The following is a 24,462-nucleotide window of genomic DNA, read 5'->3' as shown; positions in this document are numbered from 1 at the left end:
TATGAGCAAGAAAAGAAAAATATTTTGATAAGAACTTAACATGAACAGCCACACATAAGTATAATGGAACACCTTGATCTAGAATACGGGTAAATGCTGGCCTATGGAACTAGATTAATTTAGGATATCTGGTCAGCATGGACAGGTTGGACCGAAAGGTTAGTTTCTGCGCTGTATGACTCTTTATACTCCTTATTTTATAAATACTCCTTATTTTATGACAGACAGACAGAGAGAAATACAAAAAGTTCAATTTCAATAGTTACAATCCCTGTAGGGAATGACAACTATTTTTAAAAAAATTGTATTTCCAGTGACTAACTAGAATGAAAACAGAAGAATGAAAAGCAACATTGTCTAAACATTGAAATAAACTGAAAGTGCTGGAGAAACTCAACAGATCTGGTAGAATCTATGGAGACACAAGGGTTTAAAGAAGACTTGAAACATTAACCCTCTTTCACTCTCCACAGATACTGGCAGACCTGTTGAGTTTTTCCAGTATTTTCGATTTTTATTTCAGATATCCAGTATCCATCATACTCTGCTTTTATTATTTTCTAAGCACTTTTCAGCAGGAAACTTGTAACCCTAAGCTACAGAACAAATTCCCCACTTAAATTTGAGAATGACCAAAATCTGCCTCTACAATTGTACTTTAATCTGTCCATTATGTAGACATCTAGCTCACTAAGTGCATGTCCATCATTCTCAGCTCCTGATGGCCTGCTTCAATTAAGATGCTCAGGGATCTTTTCGGAAAAAGTTGCTCTCCATCAACTTCAGCAATTTGAATCTCATGGACCTTGTTTGCAAATAGAAATGCTAATTAACTAATCTTTAGATCCCAACTTTATTCTAACTTGAAGTTAAATGGACAGTTAAAGCATAGCCACTGTAAAAATCTTGGTCTTCCTGGCTCCTTCTGCCATAGAGACTAACAATTCATTCACCTTTAACACAGTCGCCTAGGCATTTCTTCATAGGTATGAATATCTCACACATTCTCGGCAGAAACACAACCCTTGCCACTCTCTAATCTTTAACAATCAAGCCATTGCAGCTTGTCAATGGGGAGAGTTCAGAACAGGTCACATGACTCCCTTCATTCTTCTTAATTTCCTTAACTGAAGAGAGTCCCAAAATATTATCTGATAAACTTCACATTTGTAAAATACTGCCATATCATATTAAATGACAAACAGAACATCAGTCTATATATTACTTCATTATTTAAGAAAATTATCACGCATAAGTTTATCTTTTTAACATTTCAATTAGCTAAAACCACCTCAGCAGCACTAGTCAATGTAAATAATACTACAGAATTTTGAATGCAAATACTTTAAATGGAGAAATCACCAATCCAATGTAAAAGAATTCGAATCAGAACTGCGAATAATGCTAAGCACACACAGGAAATATTTTACTCTTTGATATATATTTAGCAGTCTTCAAGTTTGTAGCTAAGAGTTTGCTGCAGGATTTGCTGGGAAAGGCCAATGCTGAGTTGTGCCAGCAAACGTTGAATGTTTTCAAATTTCAAATATTATTTTGCAGTGGCATTTACCTTTGCACTGGGCTAAACAGACAGTATGATCATCAACAGATGTAAATAGGTAATTGCGGTTGTCCATGAAGAATTGCAGTTCTTCATGAATATCCAAGACAGAAACTGCCTCCAATCTTCCTCTTCCTTTTACCCACTCTCCTGCGCTGTTGGCTAGGACTGTTGCTTAATGATGGTGAGGTTGTGCTGCATGCAACAAACCATCTCAGTTCTTGACACATTTTTTCAAGATTCATTGGGGTCTTCAAGCGCAGCCGCAACAGTGAAAGCGTTGTTTCAGCACCCTAACAGACTTCACCATCACTATTGACTGGAATCTGAACAGAATGAATAGCTAAATGCAGCAGCTACAAGATTAGGTCAGAGGCTGGGAATTCTGTGTTGTGTAACTGACGTTCTCACTCCCTGAATCCTGTTGACCACCTAAAAAGCATAAGTCAGAAGTGTAACAGAATACTCCCCAATCACCTGAAAGAGTACAGCTCCAACAATGCTCAGGAAGCTAAATACTATCCTGAACAAAGAAGTCAGCTTGATTGGCACCATATTCACAAACATTCACTCCATCTACTGCCAATATTTCATAGCAGCGGTGTGTACTATCTACAAGATGCACTGTAGAAATTCACCAAACCCCCTTAGACAGCACCTTTCAAATCTGTTACCTTCATGATCTAGAAAGACAAGGGCCGCAGTTATGTGGAGCACCACCACTTCAAGTTCTACTCTAAGCTACTTACCATCCTGACTTGGAAGTATACTGTCATTCCTTTACTGTGACTGGGTCAAAATTCTGGAATTCCCTCCTTAAGGGCAGTATGGGTCTTTCTAATGCACAAGGATTGCATCAGTTCAAGAAGGCAGCCCAGCATCACCTTCTCAAGGGCAACCAAGGATGGGCATCCAATACTGGGCCGGCCAGCAAAACCACATATCATGAATAAATCAAAAAAGTTTATTTTCCCAAGAGTCATTCTTTATCATTACTAGAGTTCAGAGTTCAACCCAAGATTAAAGTGCCACGACTGTAATGAGTGTTGAGCAACCTCAATGAAAAGGAAACATCTGTGAATACTCTTACATTTTCTCTTTCAAAAAAGGAGGGCGCAACTGATCCAATCTAAACATGAGTTTTACAAGTGCTGAAGGACAGCTCCATTTTAACAAAGTGATTCTAGGACAAAGTACAGAAAAAGTCGTAGAAAACGTTGTTTTCTACATATTAACAAGGTCTTACCAGATTTTTGATTCCTCTATCTTGTTTTTAGCATATGGCAGAAAACAAAAAAAACAGCATGTGTGACATAAATAAGATATAATGCAGTGTGGAGCTGGAGGAACACAGCAGGCCAGGCAGCATCAGAGGAGCAGGAAAGTTAACGTTTCGGGTCAGGCCTTTCTTGAGAAAGGGTCCTGACCCGAACCTGACCCGAAATGTCAACTTTCCTGCTCCTCTGATGCTGCTTGGCCTGCTGTGCTCCCCCAGCTCCACACTGTATTATCTCTGACTCCAGCATTGGCAGTTCTTACTATCTCAGCATGTGTGAGACTAAAAGTTTCTGTTACACTAAAAAGCCTACAACAAAAAAAAAACTACACTGCAATACAGACTTTTACTAAAAGCACAGTACAGATAGAAAATAATCACCTTGGGCAAAATAATCCATCTTTACTTTCTGGATCAACAAACAGCTGATAAATAAAGATAGGCAAACTCCCCATTGCATTAGGAAACAAAGGATTAAGAACTGTGAAATCCTCTGGTATTTCTAGGATGGCTTCAAAAATCCTGATATTTTCCATATTTTAGAAGCTGAATTTAAAGTTTGCATCAAATTTAGGATACACAGGCTTCAGTTCAAATCATAATGACATCAGTAGGGTGAAACAATCAAACAAGATGTTGGCATGTGTCCACATAAAGGTACAATATGTGATTTCACAGAAGTTGACTTAGCAGAAATACTTACGGAATTGGCCATTTCCACTACACCCAATAAATCTATCAAAAAAGCACTTCTTTACAATAAAAACCAAACTCTTTACAATTTCTTGCGGCAGAAGGTACATTCCTACCCCTGGCCTAGGTTCAAGTTCCAACTGCTCCACAGCTGTATAATAACACTCTGAACAGTTTGGTTTAGATATTTTAAATAACCAACTCACTGCTAGAAATAAGATGCTAATTTGAAGCAATTGTAGCAGGACAGTATTGTCTCCAGGTGCTTGGCTCTACTACAAATTTTGCAATTATCAACAGGTTAAACAACACATCCAAATCTTGTGCATTGCCTTACCCAATAAATTGTTCCAATGTCCTCCTAACAGCCAGCATCTTGTGACATACGCAAACTATATATTATGAAAGGACACTGGACTAAAATGTTATGGAAGTCCAAAGACCCAGGGAAACTCAGAGTGCGACACCATGTCCCGCAGCAGTATAAGAAGAGGAGTCAACCAAGGAACACTGTTAGAAGAATTTTCAAAATTCCATCCAAGGCATGAAAGCCTATCAGTAAATGTCAAGCAATATCTGCAACGGCACAACTTACAAACCACAGTCAGACTATGCAGAAGGTCATTCTGATGCATCATGTGGCCATCAACAGAAAAGCCAAAAGCTGAAGATCTTATTTTCATCCAATCACAGAAGGAATGGTTAATATGCACTGATTGCCAAGACTGACACTGGTGCAAGTGCAAAATAATCCTTATGCATTTTACAAGAGAATCTTAGGAAACTGGTGTGATATGATGCAGGCCAAGCACAACTAGCTGTTTTCAATGGGTCTAACATCCCTTGCATTTATCCGCCTTACATGTCAACATGGGTCATTGTGATGGACTAATGAACTCTTTTCTACGTTTGGTACAGCAGGACCTTCTATTATACTTGTGTTTTGAAAAAAATATGCGATCTGTATTTAGACCTAAGGTATTTAAATATTGCAATGAGATGGCCACTCAAGATTGATACCCTCATGGAACTTGATGTTGTTATTAAATATCAAGCATTTTTCAAAGGTTTTCAAACTAAAAATGAGCCATACTTCTGTCACTCAAGTCCCAAGGACTAACAACTTAAGAGGTACTTAGGTGTATACTTGCAATGCCAAAGTATACAAGGCCGTGGGACAACTGCTTGAAATGGGATTACATTAATTAGGTAACAAGGTGTAGAGCTAGATGTTGTTTATGACTTGTACGGACATGATGGGGCAAATGGCCTTTCTCTGTGCTGCAGATCTCTATGACTATGATGATAATTTTTAGAACACCCTTCAACTGAAATTGTTTCCTCAGATTACAAGTTAGAAGCTCCATCAGATGGGATCTATTCCAACAACAGATTGATTGGATCATTGAGACTACTAGATTGTCTCCAAATTATAGATGACAATTTTAATTCTCAGGACAACTATACTCAAGCATGACACAAACCTCAACAAGCTCATGAAAACTGAAAGAAGACATGGTCTAATCTTCAACAGTTTAAAAAAATGGTCACATCTACATGAGCCAAATCAATTTTTTCAGTTCAATCTACTTATTAGCTGATAAAATACATCATTCTATCAAAACAGAAGATGCACATAAGATGCCTATATCAGACAACAGAGATGATTCTGAGTGACTCTGGGTTTTTAACTTTTTAAATCATTGTATATTTTGAATTTTGTGACCAATACACCTCCTTCCTGAGATTTTCTCTGCAAAATCCCACAAGACATATGGCTTATATCTCCCACAAGAAGATCACTAGCATATTTTCAATCTCTCTTAAATGCTTTATCATCCGTTTGGTGTGTTTTTAAATATTATAATCCCTGAAAGCTTATCAAGATAGAGATAGATGTATCATTGGACAGCAAGCCAACTGTATTTGGTTCTCAAGTCATTAAGACTGCTCAGGCAGATTACTCCAATATCCAATAGAAAGATTTGCTCTAGTTTTCAGAATATAAGTTTCATATGTACCGATTAGCAAGCATTTCATTGTTCATATTAGCCAATACCTTTTAGAAATGATCTGGAAAAATCTTCTCACAAGTGCACCTCTAGAACTTCAACGATTACTTGTGAAGATCTAAAGATACAATGTAGAAGTATAAAACAAACCAGGTACTCCAATGGATATTTTCAATATTTGTAGCCAACTACCAAAGCCTTAAAAAAATTATTTTAGACTTACAGGTGGATATTACTGAATCTGCATTAAAACGCAGGCTTGGCATCAGTCTCATTCATATTGGACTCAGCCATTCTAAACAGATTCAGCAAGCTATATCAGATGATAACCAGTTACAATAGCTCAATATGATCATCATCACTGGGTGGCCTGAATATGCACAGCAGGTCTCTGAGTTAGCCTTTACGTTCTGGTCATTCAGCTGAGATTCTCTATGAATTAAATCTTCAAAGGTAAACATGTGGCACATTCCTCGAGGTCTACTTCAAAACATGCTAGATCTGGCTGAAAAAGGTCACACATTGCTGAAAAGAACAGCCAGATTGGCATGTGAATCCATTTATTGGCCCAATATAAATACGGATATCAATTAACTAATCAATTTCTGTGAAAACTAGCAACTGCAGCAACAAAAAATCAAGAGAATCTCTCCTACCACACAAGATCCCTTCTAAGTCATGGTGCAAGATTGGCACTGATATTTTCCATGTCCAAGGACACAATTAAATTCTGACGTCTGGTGATTTCAAAAAATTCTCTTTTATGCGACAAATGAAAGACACATCTCGTGCAACAATTGCTGATATATTGACTGCCATATTCAACATGTTCAGCATTCTTCAATAAATAGCATTTGCCAGTGGTCAGCAATGCACCATTTCAATGTGCATTTAGGAAATGTTGCATCCTCTTCTCACCATCCTCAGCTGAATGTTCCCATAGAAAGCACCAATCTTACAATAAATTCCATGATAGGTAAATGTAAAGTAACTTGCCAGGATTATCAGAAGACCTCTCCTCAAGGCAGTGGTTTATCTTCACCAGCACCTCTCATGTTTGGAAGATAAATCCACACAGTACTTCCCTCCCACACGCTCACCACATAACCATATATTCACATGTGCATGCTGCATTATTGGAATGAAGGGAGAAAATGGTCTAAGTACAATCAACCCACATGCAAACTGGTATCCCAACTTAAACTAGGATAAAACAGAAGAGAGTGAGATTTTCTGACGAACTCATGGGTTTGTGGAAAGATTTGATGTTGTCATGTCCGGCACATGTCATATGTCTAAAGATAGTTACAAGACATTTTGCCTTCAGTCAGGGTCTCACTGCAAAGAGGTCTGTGTTGTGTGTTCAGTCTGTCAGTTATGTGTATGTGATGTACAGTAATATCACCGAGCACAGAGCCCAGTCTGCAACATTATTGCAATGTAAGTAGTGTTGTTAATAAGCTTCGGGACATCTGTCAGGGCGAAAATAAATGAGTCTTGTGGTGTATATTATGTGAGCTAACATTTAGGGTAGCTCTCAGACCATACACTGGCAGTGATGTTTGACCTAAGCAAAAGAACAACCAACAACTAATTTGTAAGTGGTTTATAATCCCTTTAAAAGTGTTGATGAGGGGACTTTAACTTTATTACGTGGTTAAGAGAAGCTGTTGACTAGAACACTGAGCTTCAAAATGGTATGAATGATGTCAAATCAGCTTTGCATGGTGCACCTGGATGGTTCCTTTGCTGTTAATTCATTATGTGCAAGCTAACAGCCTCACTAATAAAATGTTCAGCGTGATTTTCCCAAAGGTGTACTTATATACAACAAAGGCATGCTAATGTACCACAAAGGCTATTTTTATCTTACATGGACAAAGAATGGATGCTATTCAATTTCATGCAGCTTGAGTATGGCAACATTTACAACAAATGGGAATTCGCAGTAAGCAATAACCTTAACTTTCCCAGAATCGTCTTCTTCTTCCTTTTTCTCTTCAAACTCAAAAGCGACCTGCATCCGTTGTTGCCTTTGTTCTTCCCACAAAGTTGGATTGAAGCTATCACTGTCCGAAGGGAATTCTACTGAAAAAACACGAACAAAAACTAAAAATGTTGCTCTGATAGACCATAATAAGTATGACATAAACTTGTAAAAATGGTGATTTTTTTTCTCCAAACTTTTGTCCTTTGCTTACTTCTGAAGACATTGGCTGAAATATGCTGGGACACATCTAGTCAGGTAACATTCTTCTTGAAGCTAATGACTAAGGATGGAATGGATCATGGGTACTATGTAGTTGCTAGCAATTCAATGCTGGATTTCCAGCAACTTAAAAAAGGAGCATGAAATGTTTGAATGGAAAAGATTTCCATATTTTCATGAAAAGCTGTGATGTTATTAAAGTCATTACAGAACAATGTTATTTATATGAAATGATCATTATGATGTCCTTAAAACATTTTACAATAAGCAAAGGAATTAAAGTAGTGTCCAATAGATTACATTATTAACACAGTATAGATAGGTGTCAGGTTTTGTGTTGAGTTATGGATCCCATTTCTATAGGCTATGTAGTAAGGAGGGTATAGTGGTGTTAAACTGATATTCCACGCTTTAGAAGATTACAATCTCATTATAGCCACTTGATGGTCTTCATAAAAACTCTACTAATTTATCAATATTCTAATTTTTATGTCTTACATGTAAGTCCAGTCCCAAAATATCTGATCTGACAGTTCTCAGGAGTGGGCAATAAATACTAACTTGTCTCAAAACCAAATAAAAAAGGCCTTCATTAAACATCTGGTGGAGAATGTGCTCCTAGCTGCCCTCTCAGTGGTACTGCCGGTGCAGGGGGTTTCTTTGTGCCTCCATTCTCAGCCATAGGTCAGGGTGGAAGAAGAAAAGAAATCACGATGTATACTCAATTCAAGAGTTGTGAAGTAATCTTATAAACAAAACTTATGCACACCTAAAAGATGATGAGAGAGAGGTCATTTCTCTGGGTTGAATGGAAGAATTAGGCACTTTATACTCTGGATAATAGAAGGGACCAGTGTTTTTGCCAATGTGGGGCTGACAGGCACTCAAGATGCACTGGAGTGATTCTAATTCTGAAGCCTTAATATTGAATCTAATAGGATTAATCCTAGAGTGCACTAGCAGAAGCAATCTTGAGAATGATTGCCGGGGTCACAAACAGTGAATTGTGATCTTTCTGCTCCTTTGTCTGCAACCACAAACCTTGATCAGGTCATTACTGTGTTGTATTTTTTGCATCATCTTTGAAATGTGGAACAAAGTGCATGCTTATTTTGCTAAAAATACTCTTTTCTTTCAAATAAAATCTCTCCCTAAATATTCTTTTTTCTGCTGAATTGTTAAATCAAGTTGGGATTACATTCTACAGTGGTCACCAGGTGTTGGCAATCAACCAGCTATTATTCTCCATATCATAGGCTAAAACTGTCAGCATCCATTTAACAAGGAAATATATTAGCTAGGTTCAAATCTGCCATCACTTGGCATCTATCCATCTGTAATTTTCATCAGAAGGCTATTAGAAAGTACTAGAAACAGGAAAATCTAAAATTTTTTTCAGGAACAAATTCAAGAATTTTAAGTCAAAGGACTCCAAGGTGTAACATGCATTTTGATAAAAACCTGTTCTAGAAACAGGAAACAGATAGTATGCGAGATAATATAATTAGATTATATGGAAAGGTGGTTGGAAGATATATGAATTGAAATCATGTGGAATTCAGGCTTTGACCCCTGTTATTTCTAATTTACTTAATAGAAATGAAATGTGAGCTTCTTAAGTTTCTAACTATCTAAAATCAGACCAGTAAAAACACACAATGAGAAAATCCATGCTATTTTTGAAATATGGGCAATCAGGACAGACAAATTTTAGACATTATGAGTTTAACACTCATTACGTCATTTTCTGTTTCAAACAACAGCCCCCTTCAAAGTTTTCTTGTGCTTTATGTTCCACTGGATTCACTAGAACAGTCCGAATTATCTGATCTACAAATACTAATGATGAGAACTAGTGATGCTGATGCGTTGAAGTTCTGATATTTTACACAAACAGAGTTTTATTGTTAATTAACCTGGAGGTCACTGTGTCATCAAGAGAAGGAGGAGGAATCAACACAATATGGCTCATACTTTGTGAAGGTTTTCTTTAAAAGAAAATCAATGTCAGAGTGCTTGTGAAACAGTGATATTGTTCTAGTTTTCCTCAGAAAGCAAGTTGAAGTACACCCTTGTGGTGTGTTAATTGAAAGTTGTTCATACTGTGGCGATTTGTGACAGGTGGATAAATCTTGAAAGCCTGTTTTCAATTCAGAATAATCAAAGATTGATTTTAGTTTAGAAAACCCATTGGAAGTATTTTATATTAATTTGGAACAGACCTGATGCAATGGTAGTAGATTTGCCAACTTTAGGTGCATTTAAGTTGTCATTGGATAAGCATATGGACGTACATGGAACAGTGTAGGTTAGATGGGCTTGAGATCGGTATGACAGGTCGGCACAACCTCGAGGGCCGAAGGGCCTGTACTGTGCTGTAATGTTCTATGTTCTATGTTCTAAATTATCTTCTCTCCTGACCACCAACCTGCACTGAGAGGGCATGATCACCAACAGCTCATTACAGAATCTCTGAAGGGCAACTGGGAGTGGGCAATAAATGCTGGTCTAATAAATTACGTCTACATCCTGTGAATGATTAAAAAGAATAAAGCCTAAAGCAGACTTTAGTTCAGGCCTCAAAGTTGGCACGGACTGATGAGCAGACCAGTTGCTTTATTTCAATGCTGAAAGGTCAGGATTAATGGAAGTCCAAGATATTTGGGGTCCATGTATACTGATGCCTAAAATACAGCTTTCAGGTACAAAAAGTAATTGTATGGCTAATGGAATGTTAACTTTCGTAACCAGATGGTTAGAATATAAAGGAAAATGATATTTAAGCCTAGATCACATCTAGAGAATTATGAATAGTTAGGTGCATGGCTACCCTAAAAGATTTTATTGGCTTGGAAGGTGTATTACACGGATTCACCAGAACATTACAAGGGTTTAAAGATTAGATTGAGGAGTGATTACCTAAATTAGGTTTAAATTCTGTGGAATGCAGAATGTTAAAGATAAGGAAGCTGGAAATAATTATTAACATAGATAGAGAACATTTCCACTGATGGGAATTCTAGAACACGGGATATAACCCAAAAAGTAGTGTCAAATTATCTAACAATCATCCAATGATTATAGAAATATGGAACTATCTCCCGTAAAGCAAAAAGTTACTGCTTCAATTAATAATGTTGAATATGAGATGGATTTTTATTTGTAAGACATGATCATGAAAGGCCATGTGGCTGAAATTAAGATACTGAACAAATACATCACATCACTGAATAATGAAACAGATGCAAGGGGCCAAACAGCCCATTCGCATTTGTGTTCCTATTTTCACTGGCTTTGTCTCTGTTTTGGGTTCAAATCAGACTTCTTTCTACTTTCTCACAGTGCTAGCATTTTTCTTCATGCCTAAAGGTTTTTGTTGAGTTCAAGCAAAGGTTAAATGTCTTGAACTGAGACATTAACGTTACATTCAGTGGCACTAATGGCTTCACAAAACTAGGAATCTGCAGTATCTTCCATGTTGTATTAAATTTTGCTCTGGTTGAAACAAGAAGGTTAAACCAGGAGGTTCTCTTACCACTAAGCAAGCACATGATTTTAACAGTGTTTCTTCCTTGTTGATACAGAATTTTCAGTTTCCATTTTGTTTATTTAATTTTCATGCATTGCCAAAATTGAGAACAATTTGTGAAAACTCTAATTAATGTCATTTTCTTATGGATTGTACCTCAAGATGTAAAACAGATGCAAAGGAAAAGTGGAAATCTAGCCCTACAGTGTGACTTCTTCATATAGGGATTTTTTTAAAATTGGGAATTTAAAAACTCAGGAAGGAAGGGGACTAAAAGAAAATCACTTCCTTATGAGAGGGCTGCTGTGACAACAGGTGAGGTCACCTAATTTCAAACCGTAGATTTAACTCTCATTTAACTTCAAACGTCTTCCAGGTGAGAAGCTTTGAGATTCTATCTTCAGAAAGACAATGTGCTGAATTTTTCATAAGTTTTGAGGGTCTTGCCTGCTGTGAGGAGAGTTGATGAGAGACCTACAATCCCTCTTCTAGGAATTCTGCTGACATTAATGTGCCTTTCCAAGGATTATGTCCAGAAGTGGAAATTGCACCAATTTAGAACTTTTGGGCCATCAGAAGCTGGCAGTTCTTCTGAACTGCTGTGCCACTGGGGAGGCTGTGGCTGCTGCCTGGTTCGTGCAGACACAGGCCAAGCATAGCTCATGGCGGAGAGGGTTTGTAGGACAGAGGTGTAGGGGGTCGGATCTCAAAAGACCCCTAGCCCCTTGTTCTGATGCTGTCTCCCTTGATCAGTCAATTAAAGCCTTTGAATGAGGAATCACATGACCTCCACTGCAAAAGACCACAAGCAGGCTGTACAGTTTGTCCTGTATTGCACATTGCATATTGACAGACTTCCTGCCACTAGATCAGTATCGGCAGCAAAAGGCCCTTAAAGATCTCAACTGACAGGGGTGGGGTTGTGTGTGGGTGGTGGGGGTGTTTGCTGGGAGGTGCAGGGGGTGGTGGGAGTGACAGAAAGTCTGACTATGGGTGGCTTCCTGCCCCTGCTTTAATATTGGCAGAGGTGGGACTGTGGCAGGGTTTAGGTACACTATCTACACATCTAATTAGACGTCCTTTTTAACTTCAGATATTCCAGAAGGGAGGGCATATTTGATAGAACAAAAAGTTTACCTAAGTATTGCATGAATTATTATTGAGAGTAGGGCACTTCTATGAAGAATTACTCACAAATTAAAACTGCTTCCATTGGTGATGAAGCAAGGAATGCTGTGAATTTTTAAAGTACTAATTGCGTAGATTCTCTGGATATAATCAGGGTATTTAATTAAAACTGATCACAAAATTAGGTTATGTGAAAGTATATGTGGCAAGCTTCAAACAAAAACGAAAATTAGAGATTGGCAGGAACATATTTTCTCCAAAGAAAACCTTGATATTTGAAACCTAATCCAAATAAACATGATTTTTGCAATTGTCAGAGGCATTCGCTAAGGGATTATCAGCTTGCACCCTTAACGTTGCAGTCGGTTTGTGCACTGTGCAGTGTGGAATTGACAAAGTTCTCTCACCTGATCTAAATGAGCTGATTTTAGCATGGGGGTAGCAATTGAATTTCTATATTGGACCCTGATTACCTTAATTATGGAGAAAGACACACGACAATATACTTCTTCTGGAAGTTGAGTGAAGCCAATGTCAGACTTATTCTTGATTACCAACCCGTAAACTTCCCATCAATAATTACAATCTAAACTAGGATATTAAGAACAGCCATATCCTTGTCCTGTCAACCAACTGACACTATGATTCCATTACATTAAATTAGTGCTGTAGAAGACTGTAGAAAATGAGCTGTGAGGCAGCTGGCTGAATATCTGGCTAGGACAGGTAGTGAAGGCTGTAGAATAAGTACAGAAGCAAATGAGGAAATGTTTTACGGAATTAACAAAAATCCAATCTTCTTGGATTATGGAAATTTAGGAGGTGAAATTGCATATCAGTAAGCATGTTATTCAGGCAAAATTGTATTTGCTGACCATTGCATAACATAACTAATATTTAGTTTCATTGAAATCAACGGAGGAGCCTGCTGCCTCGGTGGGCAATCCCAAAAGGGTGTGTCTTGTGTAATCTCCGAGACAACATAAAATCCAGGTGGATGCAGGGATAATTGTTTTTAACTAGTTCATTAAGTTCCAGTCACAGGTCTAGCCTCCCAGCCTGCTTGCTATCCTGTCTGCTCCATCCATCACGTTTAGATTGTAACGTACTTACTCCTATTGAATGAATCAAGATTCTTATTTTCAATTAATTTAAGGGTTGGATAAGGTTTCATCTTCACATTTTAAACCTATTCAGGAGATTAAATTAGGAGAATCCATAATAGCAATAGCTTTATATGTTCTGTTGAGAGGAGTGGATTTGCGATAAATCCACAGCTCTGGTGGCTGATGTAAGTGTATTTATAGATGGTTCCCGAGCAGGTTGTGGTATCTAGCATTGTTTGAGCTATATACATATATGTAGAACAGGGAGATTTCCTGTGTCATTGATCCTATTGATAGTTGCTGCATTCATAATACCAGATTCATCCTGTCCCTGAATGTTTACCTTTCCCCATCAATAAAATATTTCAATTTTTCACGTCATGAATACGTTTACAGCTTTATGTCATTATTCAAATACATCCCACTACCTTCCTCACCAAGTCTCTTGTGGCCAAGCTTCAATGCCAACCTGTTCCTGGACCCTTGAAAGGATGGGCAGAACTGGTATTGAGTGGATGCTCCCTTCTTAAAAGCAAGATGAACAGTGGTTTGTACTCTTTCTTTGGTAAATGCCAAATAGTGGAATGCAGTAGGCTGCTCTTGTTGGTGGATAACTCATTTGCCATATTCCCCTAATTGTTGTTCGGATAAATCTGGCTGGGTTCCTCGCCATTGGGCTCACATATAGCATGGCCATTTGTGTCAGATATCTGCTATTCTCCAGCAGGTTTTGTGCCTCAAATCTCTATGGAGTAGCTAATGCATGCACATCTGAGCGTCAATTCATTGGTTACCCAATTTGATGTTTTTCCCCACAATGTGGGTTGTAGATATTCTCCTCCCTTTTAGTCTTTTAGCTGCTACAAGTGTCCAGCTGAAATTCCTGTCTCTTTTTGCAAGCTTCTGGTTTGGTGCTGGAGCAATTTTCCAGCCATCCAATGTCCTACAGGTGTCATTTCAGGCCTTCTGTTGATACATGGTGCTCTAGGCTGTATTTCACAATTAGGAAGACTTCAAGCAAACTCATGCTGTTGTGCGATGGCAGGGCGCTTTCATTCTTTGCTCTTGGCTCAGAAACTACCATATTCCCAATTCATTTCTTAGGCTGTTTCATATCCAAGACTTCCTTATTTCAGGAATTACCTGGAATGGATTTAGATGCTGCATGAGTAGAACGCTCGTTGATTATGACTGTATGGATAATTTCATAGTGCAAGGGGATATTCTTGGGTTCTATGGAAGGTCTTGTTGCTGCATCAATTTGTGGCATTGGTCACAATGGTCCTCTCCATGACCTTTTTAAAGAGGTACAGAGATTCTTCCTTTGTCTGGTTGTCATTGTTGATGATGCTTCAGTGGTCACCCTTCTCTTCTGTCTACTCAAATAGTGCAAATTCCAAAGTTGCTTGCTCTGGCTGTTTGCTGTACTTAATGATAGCCCAGTTTCTACTTTTGTCTCCCTACTTTCTGAAAGGTGTCATAGGATCCGAACTCTAAGTGGCTACAGATGTGGTATGTCATCAATAGTAGCTGTCCCAAAGTAACAAGATTTTCTCCACTATTGAGCAAAGAAGCTGTAGGGCTTCACATAGTTCCTTGCTCAACAAAGTCAAAAAGATTTGGAAGGATGTAGTCAGTCTATGAAATTTCTCGTCCACCATGCCAGAGTCGCTCAGGCATGTGGCCTCTGTTCTCACGGTCGAGGTCAAGGCCATGGAGGCAATATGTGCAGGAAATCCTGACTCAGACGCTGCATAGCATCGAGAGTACAGAAAGGGCTGATTAAATCTTATCTTGCAACCATTGATGAAGACCTCTGCACTCCAGAAAATCTGATACCTGGGCGACTTCAGCATACTGAATATAAGAACATGCTGACTTCTTCTCTGTCTAAATTGTATAAGGAGCCTGAGGTAACTCAGAAGTGCCAAAATCTTCAAAGCCATTGTGTAGTCTAGTATGAGCCCAACATCATGAGGTAACTTTATAGGGCTTTGTATTGGGTGTTGGGCTAAGTTTACTTTCAGCTGGTTGCACTTACTTTTGTCAGTCTCACAGTCTGGGGCTGCATGCTGCCACTTTTGCTTGCTGCTGGTCTCAACATGTGTTGTGGTCTGTTGGTTGCCATTGCTACCGGACCTGTTTGATGGCTCTGCGTTTGCCCTTCTCCAACAACCCCTGCGCCCCCCGCCCCAATTCAACATTTTTATTTCGGGCTGTCTGTTGTGGCCTGTTTTCCTCTGCTGCTATCTTTTGTTTTCAATTTTTTGTGTTTTCAGGTATCATTCATGTTGCTCCAAGAAATGTTATTTTGATTTTACTTGTGCACTGTGTTGGCAACTGTTTATTGAACATGAAAAAATCGTTCCATGACTGTGTTGCAGCAATTCCTTTAACTATGTCATAACCTGATGTCACCTCCTATAATGTCATCAGTTATTGCCTTATGCTACATTAATCCACCCAAATATTAGAGGGAAAATCTATGTCCACACATTTAAGAGAGTATTTTACTCTCTTTTTAACAACTAGACTCAGTCTCAAAACTCAACCAAATCATCAAAATTCAATACAGGGTATGTATTTTAGAGTACGAAGATCAGTAAGCCTAAGATCCAAAATATAGACTGTCAGTTTGAGCCTACAGAGCGGGATCAAAGCGATGGTGTAAAAATTATGGATATAGACTTGGATAAAGTGAGAACCTGGGGTCAGTGGTGGCAGAAATCGGAAGTGTGGAAATTAAGCAATCGATTTGCTCTGATTGGAACAATTGAAAGAAGTAAAGTGAGTGTTATTTTGAGACAGAAAGCAAAAATCTACAGGATGGGTTAGAGACTAGCACTTATTATATTTTGTAAAAGACAGTTAGGACTTGACATGGTTAGCTGACATCATGAGATAAGCTTCACTCGTTAGAATATGAATAGGAGCTAACGAGGGTTTTTCAATACCACTTCTAACTGCTAAGTTGCATGTAGGTGAACAGTACTAAGTACTTACTCTCAAATCTAGCCTGAGGACTCAAAAGAGACTATTATGTAACTCATATGTAATGTAATTAGCTATTAAAGACAATGTAATAATCATATTCTGTTCAACAAGAGCAAGCCTCACTTCCGCTGAAGATTACATGTGGGCATCCTTCCACATTCAGTGTCAGTGACTTAGATAAATGCGAAAAAAAATTAGTGACAGTGAATTTACCCAAGGCAACTCACGTGGTTCCAGTGGATACATTCCACAACATATACCAATACAGTGCAGAAACTTGGACAAAATTAAGAAGATGGGAATAATAACTAATTACTAATAGGATGAGGATGTTCAGATGAAGGTATGGAGTCATGAGAAAGTACAATATCTAGAAACAGTACATCAAGAAGGTCTGGGAGGAATATAGGAGCATCAAACAAAATGTTGGCAAAGTCATTGAAATGGTATGGACAGAGAGAAAATGTGTTTTGGCAAGTGATGAAAATGACATTGCTAACAAGAAAAACAGAAAGGCCTAAAATCATATGGGAAAGATGTTGTGGTGACAGACTCAAACATATTAGCACTGGAAAAAGATTGGATAACTGACAGAAGAAGATGGGAAAGGGTTATCAAGCAGCTCACAGAATTCCCAAGTGAAATAGGAGAAGTTAAAAGAGCCAGTAGCAAGGAATATTGATGTTGATTACAACACCTCATCACATTCCTTAACATGTATTGCTGACCAAAACACAACCAGCTAATTGGGCAGGCAATTAAGAAAAGTGATGGGAATTTTTGATTAATTTTCTCCCGAGTGTAATGCTATTACATGATTCTCCACTGAGCAGGCCACTGAATGTTTTGTCCAAACTCAATCAGCACACCCAGAAGTGAACAATTGCTGCAACATCAATATCTAATTTGGATAGGAATATATTGTTTAGCACCGTCATCAGTTGGACTGTCTCCAAATATACTTTTATGTTATCCACTGATTGCCTTCTAACTCATTCTACGCTTTAACTTCTCTGTAGTACCACACCTTAATTACCATTCTCCAATTTTAAACCTGAAACATGGGTGCCCACATGTCATTCACTGTGGGCCCCATATTGCAGCTTCTGTGTGGCTTCATCTGACATGGGTCATTGCATAGGAGGGATTCTGTGTAAATGTTCCACTTCTCTATCAAGGAGTATTAGGCCCAATTGTGACAATTCCAATGTTGCCCTTGTTGATGTTATCTAATTCAGCACAGACAGTTCTAGATAATCAAAACTAGTATAATTCAGTTCCACTCCATCTCAACTGAGCTATCAAAGAGAACTGTGATTTAGTTTATAGTTGTACAATGATAAAATAAAAAGAAAATGTCAAAAGACTAGCCCTTTTAATGCTATGTTATTACATATAATAACATATCAACTTGCTGGGTACTGCTTGCCCTTTGTTAGCTTATGCATACAAACATGAAGCACAAACAAGTAAAGATGATGTCACATTAAAAATAGCTCTGATCTCAGTCCCCTTAGTGAGGAGGAGTCTCACCTTCATCGTTGCGTGGCTGCTGTGGAAACATATAGTTTGTCAACACTCTCTGTTTTGTTTCTGGATGAGACTCAGTTTGCAGAGGGATTAGAGCCTTGGACTAAACCAGAAGCATAAGAACAGAGAGGAGATTATGTACTGAATGCATTATTTGAATTATCACTTTATCACAAGACAAGGACAAAGCTAACATCAGTAGTCTTTTCATACTAACCGACGAATGATGTAGTCGCCATCTCATTTAAATTAAGGAACCACTTGAATAAAGCTCTTAACAATGATTCAAGGGCATCATATCAGAATGAAGATCAGTGACAATGAAAAACAGGTCAGGCAGCAATTCTGCACATGAAAACAGGTCAATGATGTTTCATCAGAATGTTTCTGTTTCTCTCTGCACAGGTGCTTCCTGGCCTGCTATTTCCAGCATTTTGTTTTGCTTCTAATTTAGATCTGCAATTATTTGTTTTTATTTTAGTACTTAAAAGGTGAAAACAATCACTTTATAGGATCTAATAGATAAGAGTGAAAATACTTTTGAACTCAATCAATGTTTTGACTAAAATGAATTCTTTTTGTTCCATTTCAACCTTTGAGGCCATCTATATCCTATGTTCCTGAATTGATGGTTTGGCTTGAAAAACTTCTCATCATGATATGCTCTTGCAACCTGCTTAACTGGATGCCCTGAGAGCAATCTGAAATTAGGCCTTGTGTTTAACTTTAAAAATGTGGATGAGCTGCCAATATTTCCATAGACAGTTCATATTTCTGCAGCACTGAATTTCAAATGCACAGGAAGAGGGTAGGAGGCAACCAGTCAGGATGATGGGAAAAAGACTTCAAGTCAATTTTGGATCTGATGTTTTAAAGGCATCCTCAGAACATGTGTTGTTGGTTCCCAAAATTGGGCCCAGTTCATATCAATCTACTTGTGTCTACAATGTAGAGCTAATTATAATGAAGACCTTTTCCAAACTTTAGATTTCTTCAAACATTAGAGTGTCTGTCTTTAATTATAGGTAAAGGAAGTTTGCAGGACCTTATAAAATATAAAAACACATAAGGGTTAAAGTATGAAAATGGGAAGCTCCAGGAGATGAGGAGACCTCACTGAAATTCCTTTTTGGGAAATCTAAAGTCACTCTCACTGATTATTGACTGATTGGCATTAGATGGACTGAAGAATAGGATTGTAGAGAGTGATTGTCTGACTAGCACACCCTGCAACTATTGTGCCTGATTATACATAGTGGCATGGTGGCTCAGCAGTTAGCACTGCTGCCTCACAGTGCTGAGGACCCGGGTTTGCTTCCACCCTCAGGCGATTGTGTGTGGAGTTTGCACATTATCCCCACGTCTGCATGGGTTTCCTCCAGATTCTCCAGTTTCCTCCCACAGTCCAAAGATGTGCAGGTTAGGTAGATTGGCCATGTTAAATTGCCCATAGTGTTCAGGGATGTGTAGCTTAGATAGGGTGGGTCTGGGTGGAATGCTTTGTGGTTTGGTGTGGATGTGTTGGGCTGAAGGGCCTGTTTCTACACTGTAGGGATTCTATATAAAAAATAAATGGCCAGCTCTGTATAAACCCTGTAATATCCATTGACAGGATTGAACCAAATGTTAAGTTATGCATGTTAAGCATGGCTAAGTTGTATCAAACTCAAACTAGTAAATTCTACTTCATTTTAAAGATATATGTGGTTGCAAGTTGCGAAGTGATGCAAAGGGAAACCATTAAAATTAAGAATGAATCAGCATAACCATGCACATATGCAAAATATATTAATATTAATTTTAAGCAGCAGAATCGTGCTGTAATTTCTTTGCAGGGCCAATGTTCAAATACAAATTTTGTACGATCACAGTCAAGCCAATTATAGGGTGAAATTTGTCTTCAGGAGAGGTTCAGATTGCTTAGTAGAGGAATATTCAGCTAACAGAATTTAATATTTGACAGCCTGTACAATTGACAGCATTTCCAGATAGGCAATGGTCTAGTGGTATAGTCAGGAGACAATTAGTCTAGAGACCCAGGTAATGTGTGGGGCACCTGAGTCCAAATCCCACCATCAAGAGGGTGGAATTTGAATCCAATAAATATCTGGAATTAAGAGTCTGATGATGACCATGAAACAATTGCCGATTGTCAGGGAAAACCCATCTGATTGACTATGTCCTTTAGGGAAGGAAACTGCCACCTTACCTGACCTGGCCTACATTTGACTCTAGACCCACAGTGATGTGGTTGATTCTTAACTGCCCTCTGGGCAATTAGGGATGGGCAATAAAAGCTGGTCGAGCCAGCAATACCCACATCCGATGAATGAATATCTGACGGTGTCCTGACCAAAGCTGATTTTCACTGTTAGAGTCATTCATTTTGATTTTAGTAAGGTTTCCCCCTTAATTTCCTCTTGACGAAGCTGGTTCATTTGTGACATTGAACCACAGAAGTTTTCATTCTTCTGGCATCTCACAAATGTGTTAACCTTCTTGTAGAGGATGGGATAGAGGGGTTGCCAGACTATCTGACTGTGTGAGACATTTCACGAAAATTTTGCTGTCATGAACTAGTGTTCACATTCTTTACAGTAGAGGAAAATTTGAAACAGGCCTTTTAAAATGTCAAACCTAACAACAGTCTCTTTGAGATGTGGGGTGGTGATTGGTGGTAAGAGGGTGTGGTTGGTTCTTGGAGGAAGCCAAGAACCCTACTTCCTGGCAATGCCTGGGAATCCTGGTGCATGCTCAGACTGCCAACATGCTAAGCTAAGCACGCCTTCGGCCTTCTGTCTATCAGAACCTGAGGTCCCCATCAGCTGGGATTATTAAGATGGCACCTGTGGGCTAGCAAAGTGTACCAAGGAAACCAAGGACTGGGATCAATGTGAGAACCAGACCCAAGATGGCCATAATATTTTAGCCACATGACTGTATAATGACAAAGGAAGTTGGCAGGAGGGGAAAGGCGATTTATGCCAAAAGCGAGCTGCTGTAGTAGGTTCCAGCTAGTTAGTGAAGTCTTGGAGTCCAGTAGGTGTGGCTAGGTGTCGGGATTAAAATTCAGGAAAAGCCCTGAGAGTTGTAAGGGCATGAAAAACTTCTGACTCATTAATGAGTCAGAGGAACTAAATGTGGGGTTGAAAGAAACCCATAAGAAATATTCTCTTTAAGCTGTGTAACCACCACGAAGCTCCACGTATGGTGATCGGTGTGCCAATTAATGGCTTCTCTTTCTTGAAGCAGCTGCCACAGAGATCCATGCAACAGCAAAAAAAAATTACAAGGAACATTGAAGATGTTCTGTAGTTGATTAGTGCATCTGAGAAACATTGTAGCTCAGAAACCCTGGGACTGCACTAGATTAATGTCTGTGTGTGACACTGGAGTACAGTCTCAATAATCCTGAGAAGCACAGTTTCAAAACAGGGAAAGTGAATTGCCAGTACAACAGCAGTTGTTGAGGCAGTCTGTGTTGGATAGGCTTTTGAGGGATCTCCAAAGCTAGGGTTGTTGAAAGTGAAGAATTGGAATTTCTTATAGAGGAAACAAAGTTTCAAACAGTTCTGGTGATCCACAGTGACACTGTGTCTGGGGGAAGGGATGGGGGTGTTGGATTGAAAAATCCAGGAGATCCGACCTAATGACATTTTGTATGTAGATGTTAGTGGGTCAGGTGTGTGTGTGTGTGTGTGTGTGTGTGTGTGTGTGTGTGTGTGTGTGTGTGTGTGTGTGTGTGTGTGTGTGTGTGTGTGTGTGTCCGTGCGTAACTTTGTATAGTAAAGTTTCTTTTTGCTTGTTCAGAACAGTGAGACCTTGTGGCCTTACCCTTAGTAAGTGTCTGGCAACATAAATAAAATAATACAACAAATCTCTTCAAACAATTTGTTAACCATGACAGTTTCATGTATTAAACTAAAATTTCCGGTTACGTTGATCTCTTTGTACCCTAATTGCCCAACTATCCACTGGTTGGCAGTTGGAAGTACAGTCTGGCTGATTTTTCCCTTTTGAAGATACAAAAGTATCAGGAGGAAGAGCGAAAAACAGGGCCAGTATGAAGTGTAAACAATACCAAAGCCTAAGAATACTAACACAATAACTGCCTTCGAATAACTATGTTCCTGCTTAAAAATATTTAAATAGAAATCTGAGAAAAATGCTTGATTTGCAAAGAACAACACTGTTCTACCTGAATATCCACTTGTGAGCTGTGTTTGCAGAGCCAGAACAATTCTCAAGGATGCAAACCTGACTTGGGAGAAACTGCCACTGATGGTTAGACTTACATTTCAGGTTTGGAAGGGTGTGAGGGTGAGCTAGAAAAGAGGCTCACCAGCCCTGGAAGCAGTTGAGTCATAGCTTGTCAGGTGTGGAAACAAATAATAGGCTCACCTCAGTGTTTTGGTATTTTGAGGAAAAGAGTAAAACAAAAACAGCCTTTCAGCCTTCATCCATTCACAGATTCCATATGATCCACCTATGTGACATCATGACCCCCAATACACAACGAAGTCTGAAACCGTCATATCCTCCATGTCAATCCATGCCCCTCTATCCATCCTCAGAGCCTTCGACAGCTTCTCTGCTGACTTGGTGTCAACAGATGTCCACATCCCTTTTTCTTCCTCAAAAGCTACTCATCCAATATCTACATGGCAGACCTCAGAACTATAAAGCAATTAAATAAAGTAATTAAGTGTTCATTGATGAATTCTCTATTTGAAAAAAAAACTCTGATAAAAGCTTATCCACGACATTTTCAATCTCCTATTAAAACAAGGAGTTGCATTCATCGCCTTACTTCAAAAATGCTATATGCACTTGGAATCGTTAGTCAAATGGTGAACTGATAAGCAACCGATTGGTAGATTGTGAAATTATTCATGCAGCACTAATCCTGCCTGTAATGATAACCCTCAGGTTTGTGTTAACAAACAGAGAAAAGTAGCAAAAACTAATTTTTAGTTAAGTACTGCAACCAGCTTTCTTTTCAAATACTTGAAATGTAGGAGATTTAAATGAGTTGACAGTAACAGTTGACAGTTTATAGCAGCCATTGACAGTTTTAATGAGTTTATGCATATTCATTTCTATTTTCACAATCATAAAGGGCACCTTTCATCTCCAAAGGGCATATGACTTCACTCAAAATTGTCCTGGCAGTATACTGAAATGGGTAACTTACCTCTCTAAAGAATCCCAATAAGTTTAGAAGCTCTCCCAACAGGTCTTGTGGTGCAGTGGCAATGTCCCCATCCCTAAACCAGGAGGCCAAAATTCACATCCCACCTGTTCCAGAGGTATGTAATGACATCTCTCTGAACAAATGATTTGAAAATATTTAGACATTATCCTGTTGGGTCTAACGAGTTTTGGGCAACCTACTAACGACAGTTAGATCTGATTGAAGGCCACTGCACTTTAACATGTGCAGCTGTCTCTGTGAATCATAGGTGTTCAATTCACATTTCATTCTCCATTGTAGAACTGGTGGGGGCTGGTTTTGAGAGTTAGACTTCCAAATTCAGGTGCTGACACCATCTTCACTTTTTGTCTTTGCAAAAGTTGAGGTTTTCCTCTGTATTTATGTTTAACTTAAATTTTTAGTCATCAAAAGGGGCATGTACAAAAAGTGATAACAACAGAAAATCTTCACTTATTAAGTAATTTACGTTATCTTGTTCTTTTCAGCACAACTATCTAAATTTGGTTATTTACTCTAAGTCTAATCAGATATCATTTTAAATTTCAAAACATCACCTGATATCAATGACAAAAATAGCAATTCTTTGCTAACTTATTTTGAGTGACTGATAATCTATTGGATACATTGGTAAAGGAGTTAGTCATTCAGTCCCTTGAGCATTTTCTGCCATTCATAAAAGCATGTCTGATCTGCAACTTAATTCATCATGGGTCTGTAACCTTTAAGACCTCTGCACAACAAAAAATTATTAGACTTAATTTCGCAATTTTCCATTGGCTGAGGGCCGAATTTTCATCTGGAGAGGGAGGTGGATTTCAGGAGCTGATTACATTTATTTTTATTTGTCTCGGGAATCCTATTCTTCCTTCACATTCCTTACTCCAAGCAATTTTCCTCTAAGGGTTGGGATTGCCTTATGTGCAAAGTGAACACCTATCCTCACCAAAGTCAGGCGGCCTATTTCAAGTGGGGGTCAAAAACAGATTTCATCCTACACTCTATTTTCATCTGTTACTTTCAGGGCTTTGGAAGCCCAGTAAAAACACATCAGGTTTGACAATTTATGAAGGACGTGTAAAACCTGCTGAAGAGTTTGGAACACACCAAAAAACGTTTTCACCGTTTCAAATTTCATTATTAAGTGTGAGATTGTAATCTAGATATGTTTTTAATTAATTGATTCGTCATGGTGTCTGACCTTTGAAACTA

The 24,462-nt window shown here is 38.6% G+C and overlaps 1 protein-coding gene across 17 annotated transcripts in view; it reads right to left on the bottom strand.

The window, feature by feature from the left end:
* Positions 1 to 24,462, bottom strand: part of lrrc7 (leucine rich repeat containing 7) — a 617,590-nt gene that overhangs the window by 79,251 nt on the left and 513,877 nt on the right. For 13 of the 17 annotated variants that reach the window (XM_048539168.2, XM_048539169.2, XM_059647884.1 and 10 more), the window contains exons 15-16: positions 18,042 to 18,141; positions 7,503 to 7,630 (exon numbers count right to left, since the gene is read on the bottom strand). In XM_048539168.2, coding sequence (XP_048395125.1) covers positions 7,503 to 7,630; positions 18,042 to 18,141 — 228 coding nt within the window. The remainder of the gene's footprint in view (positions 1 to 7,502; positions 7,631 to 18,041; positions 18,142 to 24,462) is intronic. The other 4 variants (XM_048539170.2, XM_048539172.2, XM_048539182.2 and 1 more) reach the window with 1 other exon arrangement.

Source organism: Stegostoma tigrinum, chromosome 8, assembly GCF_030684315.1.
Source record: "Stegostoma tigrinum isolate sSteTig4 chromosome 8, sSteTig4.hap1, whole genome shotgun sequence".
Taxonomy (NCBI): Eukaryota; Metazoa; Chordata; class Chondrichthyes; order Orectolobiformes; family Stegostomatidae; genus Stegostoma; species Stegostoma tigrinum.
This window is presented reverse-complemented; position numbering and strand designations above follow the sequence as displayed.